General features: G+C 50.2%; 1 protein-coding gene across 1 annotated transcript; it reads left to right on the top strand.

Annotated features, from left to right (window-relative positions):
• The first annotated feature begins 404 nt into the window (after positions 1 to 404).
• ZCCHC12 (zinc finger CCHC-type containing 12) lies at positions 405 to 3,582 on the top strand. The gene is made up of 4 exons (XM_027089552.1): positions 405 to 552; positions 907 to 958; positions 1,182 to 1,321; positions 1,749 to 3,582. Exon 4 carries the CDS (start codon positions 1,858 to 1,860, stop codon positions 3,067 to 3,069), a length of 1,212 nt encoding a protein of 403 aa, XP_026945353.1. The 5' UTR covers positions 405 to 552; positions 907 to 958; positions 1,182 to 1,321; positions 1,749 to 1,857; the 3' UTR covers positions 3,070 to 3,582.
• The last annotated feature ends 5,961 nt before the right edge of the window (positions 3,583 to 9,543 follow it).

Here is a 9,543-nt window from a genome sequence, read left to right on the forward strand (position 1 = left end):
TTTTCTCCACTCCGCCTCTACGAAGGTGAAGAACTTTTATTGCTTATTTGAAATCCATTCCGCCTCATGTTTAATGCACCTGGCTTCAAGGCCCAGGGTTGAGGCGAGGAAGAGAGGGAGAGGGGAAGACTCGAAAACTCCTCCGGTCCCCGCAGCCAAGCTGCACTTGACGTCCCGGGGACCTGCGGGTCACCGCCCCAGCCCCTCGGCCGCCGGCGCACATTTGCGTCCTGCCCGAGGCGCCGCGGGGCGTCCGCCCCCGCGCTCCGTTGATTGGCCCCGCCTGCCAGCTCGTCACGCTCTTTTGTCTCGGGGGGGGGGGGGGGGGGGGGGTGGCAGAGATAAAAGCAGCCACGGCTGCCGTGGGAACTGTGCGGCCTTGACTCGGCTACCACTCGCTGGGTGGCCGTGCGAAGCAGCTCCGTCGGGCGGTCCCGGGTCGCTCAGCGGCCGAGGAGGCGTCCGTCCTTTCGCCCTGCAGGGCCGCGGAGACTGAAGGCGGAATCACAGCTGTCAACGCCGGAGCGTCCGCTGCCCACCAGCCGAACACAGGTAAAGCAAGGGGGCGCGATTGCCCCGCGAGGAGAGAGGAGGGGGAAGCCCTACCAGGACTGGGCGGCTCCCCGTTTGGGAAATCGAGGGGTGTGCGGCAGGGGGGAGGAGCACTCCCGCGGCCCGGCTGCGCTGAGGGAGGAGGTGGGGTTCCACTGGCTGCTGCCGAACGGGTAGGATTTGCCTGGATTGAGAGGGCGGGCGTTTTCGGGGGGAAGTGGCAAGGGGCGCGTTGGTATTGGGGGGAGAATCGCAAAGTGTCTGCCTTGAACCCCTTTGCATCTCCTCATCCCTTCCTGGGGGAGGAATACGTGGGTGTGAGCGTCCAACTCCTATTCCCTTTCTCCTTGGCAGGCGACCAAAGCCGAATCCGAACTTGAATTCTGTGCGGCTGATTGCAGAGCTGGTAGGGCGACGATTTCCCGGAGGAATTGTAATGGGAGGGGGGCTTGCTTTGGCTTGTATTCAGACGTGGGAGAAGGAATTTTCCGTCTGGGTACTACGGAGGCCGCTGGAGGAGGGGGGAGGGGAGGGGGCGGGGGCGGGGGCGGGCGCGGGGTGGGAGCGGGATGAGGGATGAGGCTGCTTCTGACCCTTCCCTCCCTGCCCTGCCCTCTGCGGCGGCGCAGTCTTGACGCCCTAAGGTCCCGGATCGGCGACCCCCGGGGGACAGCGATCGACCGTACCCCAGAGGCGAGCTTTCTCACGGAGGCCACCGGTTGCAGAAGCTGGAAGTGAAATAAAGGCGCGCGCTTGCTCCTGAGCTCCTGTAAGAATCTGAAAAATAATGGGGCGGGGGAGAGGGGACTTTAAGAAAGGGGTGTGGTTGAGACCGGAGACCAAGAGGTTAATGAGATCTTATTTATTCCCACAAATCTGTGACCGCTGTGCTCTATTTTGAGAGCCCAGTATCAGCTCCATACACTGTTACACTTAGAATTAGAAGCAACAGTTGCCGTCCCTCTTGAAGGACTGGCGGGAGGGGATGGATGAGGCTGTAAAAAGCACCCTGCTAACACGGAGACACCGGCTGGCTCCGTGAGGTTGTAATTGTCAGTCTTCTGGAGGATATTTTTAGGGCAGTGGGCAGATATAAAATGTACTGCAGGATATTCAGGAAGGGAGATAATACAGCTGCAGCCCGTCCCTTATTAACTCCTCCTCCCGCTTTTTGTTTTGTTTTCTTTTTTTTGCAGTTGCTACCGAGATAAGAGGAAGGCAGAGCCCCTCAGCACGCCTGCAGATTAGGCTCTTCCAAAAAGCCTGAGCATCTTGTTACATTCAGAAACCCGGTCATCGTCCGTCATGGCTAGCATCATTGCGCGCGTGGGTAACAGCCGGCGGCAGAACGCACCCTTGCCGCCTTGGGCCCATTCTATGCTAAGGTCCCTGGAGAGAAGTCTTGGTCCTTTAATGGCCAACATGGCAGAGAGAAACATGAAATTGTTCTCGGGGAGGGTGATGCCAGCCCAGGGGGAAGAAACCTTTGAAAACTGGCTGACCCAAGTCAATGGGGTCCTACCAGATTGGAATATGTCTGAGGAGGAAAAACTCAAGCGCTTGATGAAAACCCTGAGGGGCCCCGCGCGGGAGGTCATGCGTTTGCTGCAGGCGGCCAACCCCAATCTAAGTGTGGCAGATTTCTTGCACGCCATGAAATTGGTGTTTGGGGAGTCTGAAAGCAGTGTGACCGCTCATGGTAGATTTTTTAACACCCTGCAGGCACAAGGGGAGAAAGCCTCCCTTTACGTGATCCGTTTAGAAGTGCAGCTCCAGAATGCTATTCAGGCAGGGATCATAGCTCAGAAAGATGCAAACCAGAGTCGCCTGCACCAGCTCCTTTTAGGGGCTGAGCTGAATGGGGACCTGCGCTTCAGGCTGAAGAATCTTCTCAGGATGTATGCAAATGAGCAGGAACGTCTCCCCAGCTTCCTGGAGTTAATCAGAATGATAAGGGAGGAAGAGGATTGGGATGACACTTTTATTAAACGGAAGCGGGCCAAGAGATCTGAGTCAATGGTGGAGAGGGCAACTAGCCCAGTGGCATTTGGGGGCTCCCGACCCATAGTGATCAGTAATGCCGACTGCAGCGTGATAGAGATAGATGATACCCCCGATGATGACTCAGATGAGGATGTGATCCTGGTGGAGTCTCAGGACCCTCCACTTTCATTCTCGAGTTCTCCTCTCCCCAGACGCAGGGCCAGACCTCGGAATCAAGTGCTAGTCATTGATTCCCCCAGCAATTCCAGGGCTCAATCTCCTTGTACCAGCGGGGGTTCTGGGTATAAGAATGATGGTCCTGGGGATGTGCGTAGAACCAGGAAGCGAAAAAACACAATCCACTGTTCGTACTGTGGACAGGAGGGCCACTCAAAGGAAACCTGTGACAATGAGAGCAACAAGGCCCAGATGTTTGAGAACCTGATTATCACCCTGCAGGAGCTGACGCATACCGAGGAGGAGGGGTCAAGAGAGGCCCCTGGCCAACCCAGTGACCCTTCTGAGCCACAGTGAGGTGCTAGCCCCCAGCTTTAAATGAACCCTAACCTATATACAGAGTCCAGCAATGGGAAAAATGGTGGGTGGTGCTTCTAATTGCATGAATGAATCCACAAGGTGGCTTTCTTTTGGGGTGGAAGACAAAGGGTCTTGAATATTAGCACAGTGGAGGGAGATGGCCTGACCTCCGTCCTTGCTTCCAATCCCCTGCTGCCCAAGGGTCTACCTTCTTGTGTGTGCCCCTTTCCTTGATGGCTTTATTCTCTTTGTGAAACTGGTATAATTCATTGTTAAATATTAAAACAATAAAGGGAAGTACAAAAAGTACAAGTAACCCCAAACCCTCCAACCCTTATATAACCATTGTCAACCCTGTGATGAATGTCCTTCTAGATAGTTCCCTATACCTATGTACCCAGACAGATATATGTATAGAAAAAAGTGATCAAATATAAGTGCCGTTCTAAAGTGTATTTTTTCACCAAATAATATATGTTGTGGGCGTCTTTCTATGTCAATAAATATATATCAGCATCTATCTTAATGTCTCTGATATTATTTTAGGAAGAAGTAAAGGAAAAAGGAATAAGAAAAATATAGTAAAAAGCTATAAACGGTGGGGTTATACCCTGAGGTGGGGTTTTTATTAACTTCCCTTTGCAGATGGGGAAAAAGGAAGAAGAAATGGGCTGACATATTCCCCAGAGGTAAATGGACAGAGCCCCTTTACCACAGCTGACCTGTCCCTTAGGTCACAGAGCCAAACTGTGGCACCCGCTAGCTGACGACACGCTAATGCTTTCTTCTCTAATGTATCCAGAGGATTCTGACAGCGGGGGAGTCTGGTGCTGAATAGCCCAAAATGAGGAGCCCAGCGGCTCCGTTCCTGACCACTTTGGGGAGGGGCATCCCTCCCTCCTCTGGGTGGACTTCTGAGATCGCTGCTGCCGCTGCTTCACCGCATCCTGGTCACAACCGGGAATCTCTCCTGGGGGCTGACATGGCCCTCTTCCCACTCCCCAGTTAAGGAAAGGGAGCCCAGCACCAGGAGGCTCAGCTCCTCACAGCGCCCTGAGCCTCAGCCTGGAAGCCCTGAAGCTACATGTTAGAGGACACGTGCAGCCCGAGGACTCCAAGCCCAACCCCACTCACCCCAGGAACTGAGAATAGCTGGGGAGGAGCGAAAAGCAATATAGTTGCCAGGACGCATGAAGGAACACGGGGATCAGAAAGCCTGGAAGCTCTCCACGTTATTTTAGTGGAGTGGTGGGCATTCATGGCCTGGAGAGGCGGGATGGGGTTGGGGGGGGGCGGAGAACCTTCCCAGGAACCTGCCCTGTCCCCTCTCCTGATCTCATATCGGAGGGTGGTAAAAGAGGACGTATCTGACCTCAGACCCTGAGGATCCCTATGTTTCTTGTAGGTGTATAAGTTCCTACCTCTGTGAGCAGGACAGGGCTGGGGGTGGGTGGTGGAGGGGGACGACTGCATTTAAGCCATGGGGTGGAGCGAAACAAACGCGCACACCTGGGGACCTGAAGCAGCTGTCCTGCAGGAAATCGGTGCTCCACAGAGCCGAGAGGACAGCGCTCGCAGCAGCGGGAGATGGTGTGTCAGGGGCTAAGCACAGAGCAAGAGGAGAGCAGCTGAGGGCCCGATGAGCAGGGACACTCACATGGAGCCTGACAGGGACAGGAAGCCTGGTGGGAATCACAGACTCCAGGGTTTCATACAGAACTCTGGGCTGTGTGTGCCAGGAATGGTACAGCTTGAGGCGCCCAGGGAGAGACAGTGGGCTTCTAATTATGTTAGCAGGTGAGGGCGGAGGGAGGGGGAGATGCCAGGCGCTGTAAGAAGCCAGTGTAGCCTTCCCTGGGCTGCCACGCCTTGAACCTGCCTTGAAAGACACCCCCCAGTGCCCCCCACACACACCGACACACACTCTCTCTCGGTGCAGGAGTTTGGAGGCTCAGCCTCCCTAGCTCTGCCATTACTCCTCCCCCACCCCTAGCATCCCAGGTTTGCCTTAAGCCTCAGCCTCCTTAACCCTCCTGGCCAGAGGGAGACTGGGAGGGCCTCTCTGCCTCGGACCCTTTAGCTGAGAACCGGCCAGGAGCGCAGCCTCTAGAGGCCCTCTCCTTGCATCCATCCATGGCAGCTCTGGGACCTTGGTAGCCACCTCCATCTCTCCAGAGCCAAAGAGGACCCCCCCCATCACCTTCAGGCAAGAGGCAGCTCCACTCAGGCCCCCAAAGCCACAGGGACCACCACCATTTCCCAGCTCACATAGATTTTTAACCCTTAATTCCTCATACCTCTCCCTTTCTGCTCGTCTTAATTTTACTTTATAAATACTTGTTGAATATTTGCCCAAAGACCCACTTTTTGTTGCCATAATTTCTTTCTGGCACCAGGTAGAAGAGAAACCTGAAATGATAGATAAATAAATTCTGCCCGTCTCACTACCCTCCTTTTCACTGGAGTTAGCTTGGGAGTTCAGTATCGACCACCGCCTTGAAAATTTGTTCTGTGATTCACCCCCCTTTTCTTCCCTCCTCCATCCTCCTCTTTATTGTATGAACTTGAGATTGTCTACATTTTTATTTCGCCAACCTGATGTGATCTGACATTTCTTTTTTCACTTTGTGTGACACTGGCTTTTCCTTTACTCAAGAAATATGTATTCTCACTAATTAGGAGACATGGAACCGAGACCTGGGCATTCAGATCAGACTAATGGGGTTAGTCTAAAAAAGACTTCATTTCAAACTATAGGCTTCTTTTCTTCCTTTCTGCCTTCATTTCTCATTGGTCGCTAGGAGATGAAAATCACCCTTTTGTCTTGTCAGAAGAAACTGGCCTCCGAGTACCCTTCTGCATTACGTCTCTCTCCTTCCTGGCACTCTTTTCCCTTGGTTTCCATGAGACCCTCTCTCACGATTCCCCCCTCCCTGACCTTCTTGGTGCCCCATTCTGAGTCTCCTTTGCTGAATCTTCTCCTTCTTCCTGATCCTTCCATAATAGTAATCAAAATCATCACAACTGTGATTTATTAAGAGCTTACTGAGTACCAGGCGCCCTGTACCAAGTCCTTTAAACACATTAGCTCCTTTAAGCCTCATATCAACTCCATAAAATAGGTATTACTATTAGCACATGTTTCAGATGAGGAAACACTCCGCAAAGTTAAGAAACCTGCCTAGGGGCATGCAGCTAGTTAGTGGTGGAGCCAGAGGTCACTCTCCCAGGTGAGAAGGCTATGCTTCTTACACGTCTTAGCTCTCCTGTGTTCACAGCACCCTACGATGTAGGTGTTATTATCTGCATATGAAGTATGAGGAAACTGAGGTTTGTAACTTCAGGATAAGACCTGTCTTCCCCAGGTGCCCAGTGTATGAGTGATTGGCATAGGGCTGGTCCATTGTAGGCTCTCAAGAAATGGTAGCTATTATTACTCGGCTAGAATGCATTATTCTGCTACAGAAGGAAGCACGGGGAAAATTAAATGCAGTCCATGCTACGCAGGCAGTGCTGATTCAGTGTTAATCTGACACCATGGCAGTTGGGCTCCAGGAGCTAGGCTGAACCTGGCCCCTGACAGGTACAAGAGTGGATTCAGAAATGCCTGAGCGTTTTAGTGATGGTGATGATGGTGGTAATGATGATGATGACGATGATGATGATGATTGATGATGGGGTGATAAGGGAACACTTACTGAATGCCGAGGTGGATTTCTCCTACTTTTGGTGTCCCCAGAGGAGGTCTCCTTCCCCCACATGTCAGAGGCACTCCTATCCTTTCAGACAGGTCAAGACCAGCCAAGTCTTCCCCCACTCAAACAACTCCCCTGAGCAGCAGATGGGAGCTAGGGGTCAGGGGAGCTGATCCCAGAGGGTCACACAGGCTCCCCAGTGCGTGGCTGGAAGGAGACATGACTGAGGTCTGAGGAGTTCTTTACGATCCAGGTAACCCGCCAATCCTGTCACTACCAGGGATCTCAGGGACAGGATAAAAGGGGGCACAGGGAGTGGGGCTGGGTTTCCCACTGCATCTGACAGGGTGTAATGGTCTCCAGCTGCAGCATCTCATCTCAGATCAGAGGTCACAGTTTACCATGGCCTCTCACAACTGCTCTTTCAGATATGTACCACACTCACGATCCCCACTTTACAGACCAGCATGTTGACACACACATGGTTATAGGACCTTGCCTAAGATCAGACAGCTAGTAAAAGTTGGAGCTGGAACTGAACATCAGATTTGCCCCTCCCCAGAGACTGTAGTCTTTACCACTGTGTTGTAAAGTCATTCCTAAGGTAACAGGTACAAGACATCTGATCATTCTATTGGCTGCATCCTGGGTATGGATTTCTGAATTGTCACACTCACACCCTAAGCATAGTAGGATGGCCTTGGTCTCATTTCTTTTATTGAACAAGGCAGAAAAAGTTATCATTTTAGGAAACTTCCATCTCAGAGCCTGAAACCATCTTCTCCTCATATTTATTTTTATATCCAATTTCTGGGATAAGATACTAAAAATAACAAATTGTTGGTAAGGACGTGGGCTAGAGTTTCTCTCCCACACTGCTGGCAGGACTGAGAATTGACACATTCTTTCTACAAGGCCAAGGGGAAAATGTATCAAAGGTTGAATGTGAAAACCCTGAATCCAGCAGTTTAACTTCCCGAAATTGAGGCTAAGAAAGTAACTGAACAAGTGTAAAAATTCTTATGAACAAAGATGTTTATTCTAGCTTTTAATTTTTTTGTAATAGTGGAAAACTGGAAACAACTTGAAAGACCACGAGTAAAGTTTGGCTGAATAAATTAGGCTCCGCACTTGGAATGGAATGCTATGCTTTTAAAACTCTGGGAGTGCTTTCAGATCATTGGGCCCAACCAGACAAATGAAGAGTGGTCCCTCTAGAAAGGGGCTTAGAAGACCACCTGTCCACCAGGGCTTATGTGTTATCTGTGACTCCCAATGTGCTGTGTCTATCAGCCTGGTCCTCCCCTTCATCTGGCAAAACTCTTGTCAAATTTCTAGTATCATCTCCCCTGGCACTCCTTCGGGACAGCTTTCTCTGACTCCACTAAAGGTCATTCCTTACAGCTTAGGTAGTACTTTGTATTGTAACTGCTTGTCTAATTATCTGTCCTCCCCAGGAGGCTTATAACCCCTGTGCAGAGCACAGGAAGTTTTCAATACCTTGGTACAGAATCCAGGCACACTCTCACTACACGTGTTTGCCCTGGCTATTGTAACTCTTCCTCTAGATATCCCTGTGCCTTGACTCCCCACCATGTTCAAGTATTTGCTCAAATGGCACCTCCTCCTGAACAGCCCATTTAAAACTGCGCACCTGCACCCCCCAAAATAAAATACTTAGGAATAAACCTGACCAAGGAGGTGAAAGACATACGTTGAGAACTATAAAACATTAATAAAGGAAACTGAAGATGATTCAAAGAAATGGAAAGATATCCCATGCTCTTGGACTGGAAGAATGAATATTGTTAAAAAGGCCATACTACCCAAAGCAATCTACAGATTTAATGCAATCCCTATAAAATTACCCATGACATTCTTCACAGAAGTAAGACAAGTAATCCTAAAATTTATATGGAACCACAAAAGACCCAGAATTGCCAAAGCAATCCTGAAGGAAAAGAATAAAGCAGGAGGCATAACCCTCCCAGACTTGAGACAATACTACAAAGCTACAGTAATCAAAACACTGTGGTACTGGCACAAAAACAGACATATGGATCAGTGGAACAGAATAGAGAGCTCAGAAATAAACCCACACACCTACAGTCAATTAACCTTTTGACAAAGAAGGCAAGAATATACAATGGGAAAAAGACAGTCTCTTCAGCAAGTGGTGTTGGGAAAGTTGGACAGCCACATGTAAATCAATGAAGTTAGAACACACCCTCTCATCATACACAAAAATACACTCAAAATGGCTTAAAGACTACGTAAGATATGACCTAAGTGTCCATCAACAGATGAATGGATAAAGAAGATGTGGCACATATATACAATGGAATATTACTCAGCCATAAAAAGAAACGAGATTGAGTTATTTGTAGTGAGGTGGATGGACCTAGAGTCTGTCATACAGAGTGAAGTAAGTCAGAAAGGGAAAAACAAATACCGTATGCTAACACATATATATGGAATCTAAGAAAAAAAAATGTCATGAAGAACCTAGGGGTAAGACGGGAATAAAGACACAGACCTACTAGAGAATGGACTTGAGGATATGGGGAGGGGGAAGGGTAAGCTGTGACAAAGTGAGAGAGTGGCATGGATATATATACACTACCGAACATAAAATAGATAGCTAGGGGGAAGCAGCCGCATAGCACAGGGAAATCAGCTCAGTGCTTTGTGTCCACCTAGAGGGGTGGGATAGGGAGGGTGGGAGGAAGGGAGACGCAAGAGGGAAGCGACATGGGAACATATGTATATGTATAAC

Source organism: Aethalodelphis obliquidens, unplaced genomic scaffold (genome assembly GCF_003676395.1).
Source record: "Aethalodelphis obliquidens isolate GAN/ISIS:26980383/991018 unplaced genomic scaffold, ASM367639v1 scaffold66, whole genome shotgun sequence".
Lineage (NCBI taxonomy): Eukaryota > Metazoa > Chordata > Mammalia > Artiodactyla > Delphinidae > Aethalodelphis > Aethalodelphis obliquidens.

Excerpts from the sequence above, each read along its gene's own strand:
- ZCCHC12 (XM_027089552.1), top strand. The coding sequence starts at position 1,858 with ATGGCTAGCATCATTGCGCGCGTGGGTAACAGCCGGCGGCAGAACGCA.